The sequence below is a fragment of the Polypterus senegalus genome, chromosome 10 (genome assembly GCF_016835505.1).
Source record: "Polypterus senegalus isolate Bchr_013 chromosome 10, ASM1683550v1, whole genome shotgun sequence".
NCBI classification, from domain to species: domain Eukaryota; kingdom Metazoa; phylum Chordata; class Cladistia; order Polypteriformes; family Polypteridae; genus Polypterus; species Polypterus senegalus.
In genome coordinates, this window is record NC_053163.1 from 86,109,487 (window position 1) to 86,128,496 (window position 19,010).

At 40.3% G+C, this 19,010-nt stretch overlaps 1 protein-coding gene across 1 annotated transcript in view; it reads right to left on the reverse strand.

Annotated features, from left to right (window-relative positions):
• atp1b4 (ATPase Na+/K+ transporting subunit beta 4) overlaps positions 1–19,010 on the reverse strand; it is a 63,518-nt gene that overhangs the window by 7,872 nt on the left and 36,636 nt on the right. Inside the window, exons 4-6 of the mRNA XM_039766075.1 lie at positions 7,166–7,294; positions 5,824–5,928; positions 843–1,039 (exon numbers count right to left, since the gene is read on the reverse strand). Of these exons, the coding sequence (XP_039622009.1) occupies positions 843–1,039; positions 5,824–5,928; positions 7,166–7,294 (431 nt within the window). The remainder of the gene's footprint in view (positions 1–842; positions 1,040–5,823; positions 5,929–7,165; positions 7,295–19,010) is intronic.

A 19,010-nucleotide genomic window follows, 5' to 3' on the forward strand; every position in this document is an offset into this window, starting at 1 on the left:
CTTCAAACTGGACAGCTGAACATGGAGGAGTGGCTATATACAGGGTGGGTCTCCCTTGAAAATATACAAAAGTTTATATTTTGTCCATTTATATTCATCAGTGGATGATTGTGAATAATGCAGCTGGCTAGCTACCCTGAGGATACAAGAAGTCAGTTCCATCCATAACCCTTTCAATCATTGTGAGAGTGTTCGAGAGGAGAGCTTGCCACAGTATAGCATCAGCACCACAGAGGAGGCCTCAGCTATATGGTTAACATGCACAAGATCTTTACCTTGGTCAGTTTGGTCTCTGAGTGTTCAGTCCACCGTACTGATTTGTCGTAATCGCCTGATTGTAACCCAAGGTAAGTACAGTTAGTGGTTGGCAGCTTTTTCAGAAGTGTGGAATGGAGATTTAAGCAAGTCTGTTATAACACAGTAATTATAAATGTATAATAGTCTACAAATGATTACAGCTACAGTGTGATGACATTAAAGCCTCCAAGGGTAATGCCCATACAATCTGGTCAGATACTTTTCTAATCCTAAAAAAGCCGCCATAGAAACATTGGTAAGGGATTAACTGGCCATAATTTTCCACATTAGGAGTGCTATGATATGATAAAAAGAAAAATGAGCGAGCAGCAAAATTGGCTTGTACTTTGTTTCATAACAAATGCAATTTAATATTTCAAATACGGTAAATTCATGGTAAAAATCAAATATTTCTAAAAAATGATTAATCTCACATATTCAAGAAAACATAACAGCCCTGCTGAGAGAGCACCATTTGCTCTTCCTCTCTCAATGGAAAGGAGCTTTCACCCAAGGTTTTCAAATAAGACATTTTTCCTCCTTACCCTGTTCATTTTCATGAGAATGCATGGCTTCCCCTCAGAATAGCCGAAGGATGGATCCACAATCCCTGAACAGTTTCCCAAAAGAGACCTTTTGAACTGGCAGGCAGTCCTCACAGCATCCTCTGCTCCATCTCGCATGATATAATTTTCACCGTTGCAAAGTAAGTTCTTTTTTTCTTGGATGTCATCGTCATAGGCTGCAAAACAGAAAGCTGAGTGAGAAAAACAAAATGGCCCATTTACTGTAAAGAGAGTCCAATATTAAAAATGCCAATTCTGTGCCCTGGGATTTTTGCTTGTGTAAGCGAGGACGGTCTCAGTCTCTACATCAGCTGAGCTGTGGTATTTGCACATTTTGTAACAAGAAACTGCTTTGCTTCTTAAGGCTTCTCACATGCCTATTTCTGGATAATGACTATCACTTAAAAATATGTCCATCGCCAAGAAATAGAATTGTGTGTTAATTTAGTGAACCAATGCTGATGTGTTCAGTGCAGGATGGCACAGTAGTTAGTGCTGACGTCTCACTGCGCCAGTAAAGTGGGCCCGGTTCACTCTTGGTGAGGAGACTGGATATTTAAAGGATGAAGACTCTTTCTATCAGTTTGGCATCGATAGACTGAAGGCAAAAACAGAACAGAGCAGCACAAGTCCTGATAAAGTTTATTAAGTGGCAACATTAACCTCGAGCCACAGTCAGTGAACCTTCATGCATGAGGCTGGACACCGCTGCCATTTTTTCTTTGTCATTAAATCAGATACATGTCCATCCTGAAGATGTTAAATATGCTTTGGGCATCTTAAATAAATACATTTTTTACCATAAACGTTTAGATATTCAGACCCCTTTGTAACGGTGCTAATGGAGCTTGAAACTGCAACTCCCAGCAATCCCTGCAGTGTCTCTTATTGGTCTTCTCCTGAGGGTACAGGGGCTGTTGGGGTCAAAGGAGGCCAGCGTGGCTTTTAAAATGGAGCTGGTGACCAAGATAAAAAAAAAAGAAAGTTTTTGTGTTTCAAGTTTCTGTCTGTCTGCCTTCTGTTCGGTTACCTGTGCTCATTCATTTTGTCCTGCATTGTTTCGTGGTTGGCGTCTGGATTGTCTGCCATCTGCCTGGGTGTACATGAGGACTGTATGTGGATTTATGGCCAGCCTGTGAAGAAAGGAACGCTCCTGAACCGTCCACCCGTCTTTACTTCATCAGGAAATACCGGTAGGACTATCTTTACATTCCCATTCAACATGATGTTAGTGATCAAGAGATGTGAGACCATTCCATCTGGATGTTGAAAAATGTAAGCTATGAATAACATCCATCCATCCATCCATTATCCAACCTGCTATATCCTAACTACAGGGTCACAGGGATCTACTGGAGCCAATCCCAGCCAACACAGGGCACAAGGTAGGAAACAAAACCCCGGACAGGGTGCCAGCCCACTGCAGGGCAGCTATGAATAACACCAATCGCTAAACCAAAAGCCATCCAAGACAACATCCACTCCTTGACATTTCTGATTTTCAGTGAGCTTTTATATCCAGACTTTTGAATCTATTTTGTTTTCTTTTATATTTTCTTCTAGTTTGTATTATTATACGTTAATAAATACCACATTGCTTTTATATTTTCTATGCTTTGTCTTTAATCTATGCTCTATAGAGATTCTAGAGTGGCTGAAATAATAAGTGGATGCCGAGCGTGGCCAAAATTGCCATTTTCTCGCTTGTAGGGTTTATCCTGGCTCTTGAGGTCACTCCTAATAATCAGAAAACCAGCGGTACAAGCAAGACATTGTTTGGCTGGTAAGTGTCAAATAAGCAAAAGAGTTACATGTGTCACAATGACACCTGCATGCTTGTTAGTGCTATGTAGAGAATTCTATGTGGAATATTGTGGAGTGGCTGGCAACCGGCTAGAATCTCTTTGTATAGACGTGTATCTGTGTGTGTGTGTGTTAATCTTCAAGGGTGGGAGTCGATAAACATTCCTGGTAACTCTCACAAAATTCACAATAAAAAACTGGCATTAGCCATAAATAAGAAAAATGGATGTAAATAAAAAGCTTGGATCACTGAGATCACGTGCTACCACATACATGAGTTAAGTTGATTAAGTCAGTAATATTCCAGCATGCTTAGGGTGTTAAAAAGAAACAGAGGTGAGAAATCTGAAAAGAGAAGGTCAGCTGTTGGCAGACATATACAGTGGAACCTCGGGTTACGACCGTAATTTCATTCCAAAACTCTGGTGGCAACCTGATTTGGTTGTGACCCGAAGTAATTTCCCCATAGGATTGTATGTAAATACAATTAATCAGTTCCGGACCGTAAAAACTATATGTAAATATATATTTTTTAAAGATTTTTAAGCACAAAAATACTTAATTATACCATAGAATGCCCAGTGTAATAGTAAACTAAATGTAAAAACATTGAATAACTCTGGGAAAACCTTGAACAGAGAAAACTAAAACTGCAAGAGTTCACGCTATAGCCTTACAAACCGCTCGCTGTAAACACTTTTTTTAATTAATCTTAAGCACAGGGAAAAAATGAACATTTGAAAAATCCGTAATTTATACAAAAACTAACCATAAACAACCAAGAAAACTAACCTTGCATGAGTCGAGTTCTGTGATGAAGAAAGCGAGGAGGAAGCTGGATAGAGAGGAGATTACGGTTTTGAGGTAAAGTCCCTCTGCGCGATGCATGTCTGACCGAGAACAATGTACTGTACAGGGAAAGACTGAACACGTGCGGAAATCACCGGTGCGTACGAACCAGAAGGGAAACTGGCTTGTCCGTTGCTCGAGTGTGTGGTCATGAACAGATGCAAAAGTTTGGCAAACTTTTTGGTCGTAACCCGATTTGTACGTGTTCAGAGACGTTCGTGACCCGAGGTTTCACTGTACCTGTACAGTGCCTTCAAGAAAGTATACAGTGCCCTTTACTTATGTTGTAGTAAATCATTTACATAATACCCTTTGAGTGATAAAGTGAAAATAGGATTTTAGGAAGTTTAGAAAATATATTAAAAATAACTGAAATATCACAATGATACAAGTATTCAGACTCTTTTCTCCATACATTGTTAAAGCACCTATGGTAACCATTACAGCCTGGAGTCTTCATGGGGATGATTTAATAAGATGCCACATGAGAGGCTGGGCATCAAATTAAAAGAAGTGAGAGTTCAGGGTGATGTCTGTACAGTAGATGGGTGTAAAATGGGCTCAGACACAGGAAGCAGAGTGTGATGGTGCAAGGAATGTTATCAAAATTGGCCGATGTTAAGAGGGGTCAGTGCTAGGGCCGCTGCTGTTTTTAATATATATAAATGATTTGGATAGGAATATAAGTAACAAGCTGATTAAGTTTGCAGATGATACCAAGATAGGGGATTGGCAGGTGATCTGGAATCTGAGATATCAGTTTTTGGTGGAGTGTTCCTTTAAACAAAACAAACATGGTGATTGTGCATACAGTGTTTCCTGCTTGTGCACCTCACTGTCCTTAGCAAGACAGGACTCAATGTGGCACCCGTTCCCCACTCTGCTACAGAAGTTTGCTGCTAACGTGTGGCATTACAATCCCCTGTGGAGTACAGGGGTCCTCCAGCCTAAATTTGGACCACACCCAAAGCCATAGTGAGCCTGTTACAGAGAACGGCAGTTGAACTCTGGCTATACTGAAGTGGAGAGTGCAGGGAACAGTGCTGACAATGGATTATAAAGGAAGGAGTGGACATGTTGCCATTGTTTTTTAGGTACATGTACAGTAAGTGTAGCCTTTAGGTGATAAAAAAAATCCAAGACTAGATAACTCAGTGTCTGGGCAAGTGCCAAGAAGAGTGACTTTCGATTGTGGTTATTACTGTTCTGTTGTGGGGGGAGACATGGATGTTACAAACTGATGAGGAAGCCTTGTTGCTCAACAGAGATGTCACCCTGTAGTTTCCTAAGATATTCCAGTTTGGTGTTATATGTGCAGTCAATGATTTCAAATCAGGGCTGCACTGCAGCTGCTCTCACGTGCCATGCCAAACAAATGAAGGACAGTACTATTTTGTCCTACATGAGCATTTAAAATTTCTCTGGAACAACATCTGAAACAGTAGCACGTCGTCTGCTAAGAAAGCATGAGCTATTTAACTTTCTTGTAAAATGATGTTGCTGCAGGATTTCCTCTAATCTTAATTTCTATTATGAGGCAGACACAAGCTGGTCTGGTGACATGTGATGGCCCTACACCATAATCATCCATCCATCCATCCATTATCCAACCCACTATATCCTAACTACAGGGTCACGGGGGTCCGCTGGAGCCAAATCCCAGCCAACACAGGGCACAGGGCAGGAAACAAACCCCGGGCAAGCCCAGCGCAGACACCATAATCAGTTCTTTCATATTTTACCTTCTGCATTGTTGGCCATCATCTCTATTTTCTAACACTAATCCACATTTTACAGATTGAGTGTAATAAAATGTGTTTTGCATCCTTTGCAAGTTTCCTAAAACCTTTAAAACTAGAGGGTATGGTTTTTAAGATAATCATTTTTTAGTATATTTTGTCTCCAGATTTTGATTTGTCTCTGTCGTCTATATCTCCTTGCCACTACCACTCCTTGAATTGAAGTAACTACATGGCTTTGTCCTTCTTATCACTTCCCAGACTACATCACCTCTGGTGTGGGTAATTTATTGCTCGGGTGCACCAGTACAGCTTTGAGGTGGACGCTAGCTGCAGTCGCTGCCTCACACAGAACACACCCATGTTGCCTTTTAGCCTTTAAGTACTAGCGCTGCTTTTACATTGCCATTCAGTCGCAGAGACCATTGGCTGAATCACTCCCGGCTTGCTCCATGTGTCAAGGCGTTCATGAACAGCTCCAGAAGGAACGGTTCTGTTCTACTAATACTGGAAAATCCAAAAAGTGTAGCGCACGCCTGTTTTTTTAAGGAAGCATGTCAGCAACTTACGATTGAGGTAATAATCCAGTGCCTCCTTGTACTTTTTCCAGGATTCGGAATCAGAAGCATTAAAGGCAATGTCAAAGCCTTCCACGCAGGGAGAGATCATCACTCCTATAAAAGCAGCAGAGAGATTCACATAAGGGAGACTTACATTCATGCAACACTTCCTTTCTTCACTAAATGTTTTCCTATAAATCTTGATTTTTATCCTATTCAATAAATGTGTTTTTTGAATAAACTTTAAAATTGTTTTTAAAAAGTGTACACACATAAATGTAATCTGTTATGAAACGTTGCTTAGTTGGCAAAGTTATTGCTAAGGAGGTAAGGGTGGCTCAGATAAAGGACAATTGCTAAGAAAGATGGGAAAATGTGCACTAGGAGGAGGAGTTGAGATCTGCAAACGGGTATAGTTTAGGGGTGGTAAGCTCCTTAAATGTAGTGTGCCACAGAACCAATTTACCAGAAGGTACCACGGAAAATGAGAGAGGTCAAGGAGACTGGTTTGAAAGCACAAATGCTTCTTTGTCAATGGGGACAAGCATGTTGTGTTAGGTCAGGAGAGTTAGCACCATGCTGCACTTTTCAAGATGAGGCCTCTCAAATATAGCCATTACTCTCCAACCTATTACATGGCAGAATATAGTCTCCGCTTGGCTATTTGTCACTCAAGGGTGCATTGGCACCAAGGGACAGTTGTATCCTGGAGTGTATGTGCCTAACAAGAGCCAACCATGAACCTGCAAGAATTTCAGGGGCTTAGCTAAAGGGGATCCCAACAGGCACAATGGACTCTGGAGACAGGAGAGGGTTGTGCAATAAATTTTCATTGTCAGAAATAAAATGTCAGGTTCGTGGAAGAGCAAGGCATGTGATAAAGGTGGTAATCAATAGGTGGCAAGCGGGCAATCCACCCCATCAGAGAAACAAGGTGTTAAAAAAAAAAAAACTGTTAAAGGAGGCGCAGACAGTGGGCTTCTTGGATTATCACTTCCTTTAAACTTTGGGTTCTCTCTCGTGTTTTTTTTTACTATTGTAGCAAAGTAAAACCTTTAATAACTTTAACAGAAAATGTTATTAGCATTACACTCGAGACAAATGTCTAATATGGTGCTACAAGAAGCTCTAGGCCAACAAAGAGATGTCAGTGGGGGAAATAACAAAAAACTTCTAGCTTTAAAAGTCACAGTTCAAGTGTAGCCTTACTCCAGTGTGTGCCATTCCAGTGCAACCATCCATAGGAATTTGTCTCTTTATGTGTGCCAAGCAGATTGCTTCCTAATCCAACAGATCTGATATAAATTAGCTATATGCAGTCTAGTGCCCACACACACGTAGTGACTTTTACCTGGAGGGACCACCCTCTCCCTGTAGGTGGGCTTGTATGGGCTGATGGTCAACAGCAAAGCATACATACAGACAGAAAACATTGCAGCCAGGAACGCGTAGAGCACCAAGTAGAACAGGATGATGAGAGCTGCAACAGAAGAGCAGAATTACCAGGTCAAGAACATGAAAAGAATATGTAAGAGTTACAGGAGGTGCAGTATTTTATAGCAACAAAGTAGAAATTCGTTGTTCTTGTACTTCAGTGTGTTTTGAGAATATTTCTGCTTTACTTGAACATAAAATTGTCTGTCTACTTTCACTTCACTACACTTCCAAACCCAATGGCTGCCTTTACTCTAATAGAGTCATTTATTACAATAAAAAAACAGAAAACAAACGGGCTACGGAAATATGCACAATGCTTTGCTCAGCAAATTATCTACAACAGCATTTCCCAACCGATGGGCTGACAGTTGCACTTGATTCACAGTGGCAACATCGCAGGCTGATCACGGCCAATCCTTGACGTCATCCCCAACCCCAGCCCTGGCAATCGTGCTCAAATGATCAAGGAGGAAAAGCATCGACAGTCACGCTCAATTCATCTAAGGCTCTGGTGATCATGCAGGAGTGCTTTGATAGTCGTGTTCAATTCACCGAGAGGAACCACCTCACTCCCCCTGCTCAGATGATTGCACTAAATTCACATGGAGGGGGATCCCACAGGGTGGGTCAGGAACACACTGGCATGTGAAAAATTGGGTTGTGTCAACCCAAAGATTGAAAAACATTGAACTGAAACAAAGGCTTTCATATCTGCGCCTTGTTATCTATACAGTCATTCCTTGAACATTTCACTGCAGCTTGCAGAATAAGGGAATAAATGATAAAGGGTGTGGCTGGATGTTTAGGGCGGGGCTGGACGTTGATAACATGCAGTCCGGGGCTCAGTCATTCTCTGAGCTGATGCTGAGTTTAGATGCTGTCCACAAACACGTTGGAACTGGATATTGGAGATGGACAATCACAATCTCAGTTAAAGTTAATGCTGAGTTCAAACAACGTCCTCCCGGCTGCAGAGAGGTGCACTTGTGTGTTCAGGTGGTGCAGTTCATTTACTTTGTCATGTGTGTTGCTTACATAGCTTTTCACATTATCCTGAACTAGTTGGAAAAGCCCAACAAGTACCGAGAGGCCATTCCTCTGAAAGTGAAGTTAGAAGTGATAAAGTCTAGGCCAGTGCCTCATTTTAGTTTGTTTTGATGACCAATGTTATTATTAAAATAATTCTACCGATTTTCATGTAGGACGGTGTTATTAGAACAAAACTGGTCATTGTTTTTGGGGCTAGGGAATGCTTAAAATGTTTTCCATTTACATTTGTAACTGAGTGTTCATATTATGAAAGTTCACTTTACAGAGGAGATTTCAGAGAAGGACTAGGTCTTTCTTAAAGTGGGGGAAATCTGTATTAGTGCCTGTTCAATTAGCACCTACCCACTGAATTAAGACGCATTCATTAAGATGTCCATTCACGCTGAATGTCCCTGCTTCAAGTTGCAGCTATTTGGCTCATACTTTAGTGATTGTGAGACGACTCACATGCAAAAAGAAGTTACTCTGAAGAGATTCTACGTTTACTTTCATACTAAAGTACAGTTAATGTCAGACACTTGAAAACTTTTACTTAAGTAGATTTCTAATAGCCAAATATTGCTTTTACCTGAGTCACTTTCCCGAAATGTTATATTACTTTTACACAAGTATGGCTGTTGGGTACTCTGTACAACACTTAGAAAATATAAGATTTAGTTAGGAAAATCAGCCAAAGTATGGTCACAATTGTGATCAAGCTATATACAGTAAGTTTAAAACATCTGCGTTTAAAAATGAAGCTGGGAAGCACTTCTTTACACAAAGAGTTATGGGACTCTGGGACGAACTACCGCAGGGGTGTCAAACTCCAGTCCTGGAAGGCCACAGTGGCTGCAGGTTATCATTCTAACCATCTTCTTAATTAGTCACCAGTTTTTGCTGCTAATTAACTATTTTTGCCTTAGTTTTAATTAACTTGACTCAAGCTCCCTTAGTAGTTTTATTCCTTAACTCTTTGATGGCTGAATATTTTTCCAAACAAATCTGCTAACAAGGCAATGGTTTCACACATAAATCAACATACCGTTTTTATTCACATATCATGCGCCCTTTTTTAAGATGCGCACCCTAATTTTTACAAAGAAAACCGCGAAAATCGTTTTGCCCCGTGTACGACGCGCGTTATGATTGTATAGGAAGCGTTTAGGGAGAGAGAGAGAGCGCAATCGAGAGAGAGCACGAGTGTGCGAGCAAGCGAGCTCAAGCAGAAGAAGTAAACATTACAGAATTACATTTCCTCGTGTATGACGCGAACCTGATTTTCTAATGCTAATTTTCGGGAAAAAATGTGCGCATGGTACACGCGTAAATACGGTATAATATCTGTTGCTGCATGCTGTGGCTGCTGTTGGTGCCGGTTTGTCGTCTCTAGCAGCTGCTCGGGGGTGGCTCGACATGGCGGGCAGGCTGCCTGGCTATCTTCGTGGGCTGGTGGCAGTCAGAGTGTGATACAATCTGATTCGTACCTCTTGTCATTGTAAGTGCTGGTATCCTCCTAGGCGAACGTTACCATAGGTTTATAAGCTACATGAACCTGTTCAGCACTACAATCAGCTGACGCTGGTACCTCACTTTTGTTTTCGATCTCCATCTCCAGATCACTTCCATCAAAATCACATTCTGACAATTCAGAGTCCGATTCAGCGATAATACACGAAATGTCACCTGCAGAGTATTTTGCTTTGCACGTTCATTTTGGTCTCTCGGCAGATGTCGATGCCATTTTAGAGGTTGTTTGCTCTTTGCTACTCATTCACGTGAAGGAGATCAAAGTCAGATCAAGGAAGCTAACTTTCCTTCTAGCAAAAAGAGTGAAACTAAAACGTATCAGCGAGTTTTACAGCTGATTACCATCCTCTACCCATGAATTTCGACAAAAGTCGACATCCGCCCTGAAAGAGTTAATTAGCAGCCAAACAGTAATAAGTCACAAAACAAACCACCACATGACCAGCTCACCTGTGCCCATCACACAGTATATGAAAATAAAGCAAGGTTGATCTCTCAGCTCATCAAAACGTCTTGACAGAATTCTTACAAAAAACAAAATCGACAATTTTGAAAATGTCTGCTGTGGCAGAATGAGAGCAGCAACAAGCAACAAGGAATAAATAATGAGCTTAATTCACAGCAAGAATGGTCTTCTCATTAAGAAACTGGCTGGAGTGAAATGTTGGCTCATTTCACATCACATTTCTGTTTGGCAGTCATTTAATAAAGAAAAGAATCAATTCAAAGGGCTGAATCCTTAAAAACAGGGCTATTAAAATGATTGGAAAAGAAGTTAATTAGCAGTGAAAACTGCTCACTGATTAGGAAAAGGGTTAGAATGAAAACCTCCAGCCACTGCGGCCAACCAGGCCCGGAGTTTGACCCCCCTGAACTAACGAGACATGTAGTTGAAGTAGAAACCTTGACAACCTTTAAGAAGAATCTGGATCAGACATTGGGTCAGCTTAGCTCTTAGCTAAACAAATGGGCTTGATGGACTAATGGTCTCCTTTTGTTTGTCAAATTTCTTATGTTCTTATGTAATCTACGCAGGAACAGTGGCACACTGCTACATTACAGCACTTGGACCTCAGTGTTAGTGCCTTGATCTGTGGAGTTTGCATGCTCCAGCCAAGATTGTGTGTGTTTCCTCCATGGTTTTCGGTGGTCTCACACAGATAAATACATGTTGTCGTTTTCATTAAGAATTCTCCTTCTAGTATCACACTTGAGTAAGAATACAAAAATGTAGTGACGTATAGCAATGGTGGTCAATGGTTTTTCAAACGTAGAGTAATGTTACAATAAATGATTAAGATCTAAAGTTATTTGCCAATTCAACTTTTATTCTTTTAACCATTTAAATATGGTTGATTTTACAAAACAATTTATAATATTACAAGACAATACAAAAATATTGGGGGAATAATAAAGTATGGCTGTATATCTTTTATATTTTTTATGAAGGCATTTTAGCCCATGGCTTTCCAGACAGACTCATAACAAGAATCCCTATTTATTATTTTTTTACCACCGTTTTATGTCTCTACAGCACATGTCACCACTCACCCAGCTGCGCACTGCTATCTGAAGGCCTAATACGATTTCACTGAGCCTGTAAAATTAAAATACAGTCAAATATTATGCAGCAGCAGCAATGCCTGGAGACTCTCCAATTAGACAACGGCAATTGTGCCATAAATTTGCATGTAAAGTCAAAGTTAAACGTCCCAAGCATTTACAATTAGCCATTTAGGCTGAGCCAGGAAATAACTATTTATCTTGAGTGACCCAAGTGCCAGTGGACCGACCGTGTACGATAGAAATGTGCAATGCTGATTCGACAGTTGTGGTGAATGAGGCAAGACATTTTTTTTCCCAGCACATGAAACAACCAGCCTCTCAATTTAAAGACACAACAAAAAAATCTGTGAACGGATCTCTGTGTGTACTTCCTGACTGTTGTCAATGCTGCCAACTCCATTCTTTCTCTTGGCACTTAACCTCTTCTGCTGGAGAGGCTATCTGACTGACCGCTGCCAGTGAAATGGCCTTATTCAAACTGGCCTGCTTGTCTGTGACTGGCTGGCTGCCAATCCTGGATAGGCACCTCGTCTGGAACATTTAGCTGCACAGCACAACCAACGCCATCTGCAGTGTTTGAACTGCTCAAACAAGAAACAACGCTGGTGCTCAATGGGCTTTCTTGTTTCCTATGGGCAGAGCTCAATGAGCTTAGAGCTGTTGTCCAAATCAGAAACGAAAGCCCAAAAAGATTCTATTCTGGGCATCCCTTTTAAGTCCTTACTGGCCACGCATCACTATGGTACGTTTTGTAACAAATGTAAAACGCTTCCCAGCCCCCTTTCTGATGACACAAACAAAGCATTTCCATAGCAACCTGACGGCCTTGCAGTGTTTCTATAGTACAACAAAGCCTTTCCTCCTGGCCAACTACAGCTTGCCCCTCACCTCCCACCCCCAACACACATACACAGCTTCAGTGCAGATCACAAAAGGGTTAAAATAAAAAAGCTGCCTGCAAGTTCTGCCCACACAATGAGCTTATCTTATTGGATTTGACTGATCAGGCTGCCATACTTACATGCCCGCAGCAGCCCAGAAAGCGCCAGGCTGTGTCCTGTAAAGCTATCATTTTTCCAAAGGGCCTGCCAGGAAGTTAGCAGGAGTCCTAATATAATCTTTGTTGCAGTGTCTACAGGCAAATTCCTTGTGCCCAGCAATTTACCATATTCTGTTTTATAAGGCATTCTTCCTTCCTCTTCTTCACCTGGCTTTAAACCTTGAATGCCATTAACATTTTTCACAGCATAGTGGACCATAGCAGCATAAGAAGGAGAATCACATCCAGGGCTCACAGAATTGATTTGAGTTATATGGATAATAAAGACAGGGCCTTACAGAAAGTGCAGAAAGGGAAAAAATAAGCAGTGCACAGAGTACAGTAATATACAAAAGACTTCTTTATGTGCATACATGAAACAGATTAATACATTATTGAATTAACTAAAGGAATATGGGCTTAGGGAAAACTCTTGACAATGCCAGGTTGCAGAAACTATCATCTATGAATCCATTTTCGAAGGTCATAGGCAGGAGCCAACCCTAGAGACTGTGTGTGTCCATCATGGGGCACATTTCTACAACCCCAATTCCAAAAAAGTTGGGATGCCGTGTAAGATGTAAATAAAAACAGAATGCAATTATTTAAAAAAATCTCATAAACCCATATCTTATTCACAATAGAATACAGAAAACATATCGGTTTTGAATTTGATGGCAGCAACACATCTCAAAAAAGTTGGGACATGGGTAACAAAAGTCTGGAAAAGTAAGTGGTACTAAAACGAAACAGCTGGAGGAACATTTTACAACAAGATAGGTTAACGGGCAACAGGTCAAGTAACATAATGGGGTATAAAAAGAGCATCTTAGCGAGGAAGAGTCTCTCAGAAGTAAAGCTAGTTGTATATAAACCCATACACTCAGCCACAGGAGGCCAGTTAGATTCACCGGTAAGCTTCAAACGCAAATCTATGTCTATAAACAAGCAACTCAACCTTACATTAGATGACCACCATAACATCACATGCAACTCAGCACATGCACCTTGTTTCTAGCAGTACACAGTGTCATAATGATCAGCTTAAAAAGGCGGCAGGAGCTGTGGAATAACCAAAGAGAATGACAAAATAAGTCATATAAAAACTCTATGAGAGCCATTTTGCTTCTGAAACCTTCACCCCTGAAGAAAAGACAAGATTGTCCAGCAGGGAGTGTTATCTCAATGATTGCACCAGATTCCATGTTGGGAAATGAACTGTAGAAAGGAAGTTCCACCTGCAGCATTGCCACAAAGCTACGGCTGCAACGTTACAATCACAAAAACAACAGGTGCCATCAGAGCGTGAAGAAGTTTGGGGTGTGAAAGGTTACAGATGGATGAAATTCAAAAGCCTGACGCTGAGCAGGATTGATTTTTGTGGGGTCCCAAGTGCCACAGTGTGAATACAGTTTTTATAACTTTAAAATAATCTGCTTTGGCACAATAAATCATTCAGTGGTTTGAGGCTTTGTCCCTCCCTTTGCTAGAAAACTCTGAAAACATAGCACTTTTTCAGCATTTGTTTTGGTAGGACCCAAGAAATACTTTCTCATAGACTGATACAGCATTCTAAGGAAACACAGAGTCAGAATGAATAATTATAAAGGAGTCATCAGCATAATAATAATAATAATAATGATAATAATAATAATAATAAAAGTATAAAAATATTTTGTTTATGAAAGAATACAAATTCAGGCACGTTATGTTTATAAGTACAAAGCTTATTAAATGCACAAATGACTGAGATGTATTGATTACTAAGTGACGTCTAGGGTGTGTCACTAATCCCCAAAACCCCAGATACAATGTCACCAACACGAGTTCACAAGAAAGTGATTTTTACTTACAGAACAGTAACTTCACATTTTCCTTCGTCCAGCACTACCCAAATACAAAACAACTGAATTCTTTTCTCAGTCCTTCCACACCTCCCATAAGAGCCTTGTCCACCTCCTCTCTACTCCAACTCTCAGTTCGAGCTAAGGCAGCTTCTTTCATTCTAGATCTGGGTACGCTTTGAGCTACTTTTTGTGTGAAAATGTGCTATATAAATAAATGTTGTTGTTGTACTTCCGATGCCACTGCATTACACAGTGGCTAATGTAGAAGTTCCAAAAAGCAGAGGGGTCTTCTCCTGACAGCACCCAAGGACCCCAACAGACTACCCTCCTGAACTACAAGTTCTATACAATCCTGCTGGTGTCCAAAATGGAGCCATGCCAGAGAAACAACACCAACTGCCATGTTGGGGATTGACTGACTCTTTTGTCAGAAAAGCTTCATTCAGTTCAGACCCATCCTAGCCAGACTGCACCTCCATCTGTGCGATCCATACATTATGTCCTCCCGGAAGGGTAATGCGTCACCCCTCATTTCAGTCAGGGTGCCAGTCTATATATTACAACACTTACAACTGATTGAACTATAATTCTATCTATATTTATTGTTCCATAAGCTTCCTTCTGCTGTTTTCATGTAGGTGTGTAAGCCAGCATAAAAAATGTGGTTTTCTTTCTTTAGTACCATTATTTCTTTGTCTTAATATCTCTACTGTGGACCTTGTGGAAAGTGATTTAATAATTTAAATAGGGCTGCAATTGTATTTTAAAACACACACTGCCATGATAAGCTTCAACACCCCAGGGACCTTGACAGTGATTTCCATTTTGTTGTTGACATTCAAGGTCAAGTTATTGTTCTTACAACAGTCTACAAGTTATTTGACCTCCTATCTGTAAGCTGTCTTATCATCTCCACTTATGAGCCCATCACTGTTATGTCTTCCAAGAACTCAATGATGTGGTTCATGCTGTACTTGGCAAAACAGTCCTGAGTCTTAAGGGACTCAAAGCGCAGCCTTGCTGGGGCAGCAGTACTCAGAAGAAAGGTGTTGGTGACATTGTATGCAACTTGGACTGACAAGGGTGTGTCTGCCAGGAGGTGGGGCTTAGTTGTTTGCCCTGCTGGGACCACCAGGAGATGACCTTCTCACATTGCCTGTTGGACCAGTTCCAGGTCTTTTAGTCTTGCCCTTGTTGCCTTTCCCATGGGGGTAGATGTACTTTTTGGACTTTGTGAAAGTGGTTGGGTTGCCAAAGGTAAGTCAGAATTCTTTCTCTAGCTTGGATTCAAAGTTTTGTTTAATGTCTTTTTTGTTCAGTTCTGAGCTGTTGAACTATGTTAATGTTACTTGTGTTTATTGTCTGCTTTGATTTCTATGCCTATGCCATGTTCCATTTGTTTTGTGGGTGGTCCCCCAAGAGACAGAGCCATCTGCCAGGATCTGCCCTTTAAATCCAGATGGTCTTCCACAATTCCTGGTAGTTTATTTTAGAAGGAGTGTTGAGTTAGCTTGTGTTTTTGCTGTGCTTAAGCTTATTGTGATTTTCTGGATTTTTGACCTTGCCTTGGATTACTATACTGAGACTTCGTTCACCTGGGATCGCCTTTGCTGGCAACTCCGTTATGCCATTTGTGCTCTTTGGAGCTTCACAGTGTACCAGAGCATTTAGATAGAATAAATATTTTTATTTTATAAAGATCCAGAGTTTGCCCTCATATCTAGTAGGGTTTGATTTGAAATTTCCCCATGGTGGGCATTTTTGGAAGTGTTTTTATGATCAGCATGCTTTGGGACCCCTAACGCTAGGTGTGGCAGGTGGTGTGCAGTAGCTATAGCATTGCTGATGGAGCCATTAGGACGGTAAGCAAACTGGAGGGGATCCAGCATGGTTGAGTGTGGCTATTATGTGAGCCTTGTTCAGTTTCTGAAAGTATTTCATTATAATAGAAGTGAATGCTATGGGAGGTAAATCCAGAGTCACTTTCAAGACTCCAAAGGCATCAGAAGCCTGTGGCAGGTAATTCAAACCATTACATGCGATACGGTTACTCCTTCTCCCTGTGGAGATAACAAGGACTTCCTCAAATACTTAAAAGCTATTTGTGTAATTGTTCACAAAACCAATTTACATTTACAGTACCGTATACATTTAACCCAGAGGTAGACTCTCATATATTGTCAGTTCAGTCAGCTTCAATAACTGGCACAGACTCTCATCGTAAAAGGGAAGTTCAAACTCAGCAGCCCAATGATGTTTGAGTCTTCCTTTGATCTTCCTGAAGATCAGGTCTTACTTATTTTTCTTGTCACAATATACTGTGGTTTTCATTGTACCCAGATCCTTCAGAAATTGGGTAATATAAGACTCCGCAGCATGGTTGCCCATTCCACAACTGTGGTGTATTGTTTTCCCATACCAAGGGTAATCAACTGCATTGAACACAGGAGAACATTAAAGATGAACACTTATTTCTAGGCCACTTTCCTTTTTTTCAGAAACATATTTCAAAAATACTAGCCATTCTATAAAGACTAGTACCTTCACTTCCTAAACATGTAGCCTTCTTAAGGCAGTGCGATGTGGCGGTGGGGAGGGCCTGCCACTCAACAATGCTGGCTCCACTCCCACCTCTGGTACTGTCTGGACACTGCTCTCATGTTCTTCCTTTGTCAGCAAGCTTTTCTCTCCAAAATAATTTAGCATAGATGTGTGTGTGTGAGAAAAAAAAAAACACAGGAGCCTAGCTCATTCTCAGACTTGGTTCACAAATTTCTCCAGGATTAAACGGCTGAATAACTTTTTAATCCTTCATCTCTTTTAATGGCTCTGGTTCATTCCTGCCCTTCACTCCATTAAACTCCTTTGTGTTATTATTTTAGGGAGTCTGCGAAAGGAGCAAGCTGTGGAACTCTTCCAGAGAAAACAGGACGAGATAAATGTATGATAATTACTTAATAAAGAACACAAATGTTATTACGAAAATTAGCAAAAGGGTGGAAAAAAATCTTGAACAAAATACCAGCAGAATAGACACACAAGAGCTATCAAGAAAATAAATAAACAAAAGCATGGAAATAAACCTTAAAATAATACCAAGTGAATGATCAAATAAATGTATAAACGTGAAAAAAGTCCATTTCAAACTAAACAGAACTAAATAGTCCAAGGGAAGGTAAAACTTCCAAAATACAAGCAAACTGCAAACTTAAGGAAGAAAATTTAAGGCTTTTAATAAAAGAAGACAAGACAATAACAGAGAACTTTACTGAAGGGAAGACAAACCAGTGTAGTTAAAGAGAGACCAGACAAACAGAAAGGAACCCAAGATACTGTCCTAATGGTAGCACGCCTACATAACTAGGAGGCCCTGTCCCCCTGGGTTCAATATACTCAGGTAAAGACAAGAAACCACAAGATGTTATGCTAGCGAACTAAGAAAAAGGTTTGAAATAGTTGCTGTGGCGCAGCAAACCCAAAAATAAATAAATAAAGACTGAGAATTCAGAAGTCAACCACACCATCACCAAAACATGAGACAAAAATGAAAGTCAAAAAATATAGACAAGAATTAAAAATCCAGAGATTTCACAAATATTTCAAAAAAGCACTAAGTAAAAAGTCTGATTTGGAATCTGTCAGCTCGGACAGGAAAATGACCTCTCCGAGTGCCTTTTAACCCCAAGAAGTAACTTGGCAAGGTTCATGACCTCTGAAGACACACTGCTACAGGTTCAGATGTGGTCCTACCAACCAGAGAAGAAGAACGTGTCTGCCATACCAACACAATATGGTGATGATAATGGTAAAAAGAAAAATAAAACAAAATTAAGATTTAGTTACAAAAACTAACTTTAGGTTCTCAATCTATCGCCTTCGAAACTCTAAATAAAGGTCTAAAAAGAAGCTAATGCAACCAAAAAAGGAACAAAATAATTATTAGCTATTAATAAGAGGTCTAATGTGACACAAGCTAATACTTGACAATTAAAACACAAAAGTAAGGTAACAAAACAGTTAACAAACAGGAAGACAATTAATGAAAAATAAATACATTCTAAATGAAAGTAATAAACACAATGTTATGAATTGGGTATTTCTTTGTGTGCATTTTTCTTCATCTTTCAGTAATTCTGGGCACTCATGGGCTTTTTTAGCTTGTGGTTTTGAAACTAACATCAGTTTTGTGATCAGGGTCTTACGTTTGGTGTTGTTAATTTATTTGGGCCGTTTTCACCACAATTTAGTTTTTAAAATTGCAGCCTTTTTTTTCTTCTTCGTTGTTAGACATACATCACGCCCTTAGAGGTCATAACCTTATGTACTTACTTATTTACTTGATGTTCTTCCTGTTATGTCTTACAGTGTTGGGGTTTTCAGCCACTGATTCTGTTTCTTCCTATCTTTTGCCAGGATCTTCATTTGTTCCATGGTCATCTCTTTCATTCTGGCTGATTCTTTGATGTTTTCTCCCCACATATTTCAAAGTCTCCCCCACCGTCTTGTTCCTTCACCCTTCATTTCAAACACTTTTTGGGATACCTTGTTTCACTCATTCTTAGTATGTGTCCATACCACTGTACCGTTTCACTTCTTTGGTTTCCATGTGTGGTTGCATTCCCAGTTCTTCACATTCTTCTTTCTTATCCTGTCTCTTTTTATTTTATCTACCATCTACCATGCTTCGTGTCTACTGCTGTTATTTTAGGTCTTTGTTTATCCAGTATCGGCCAATAATTTGCAGCGTA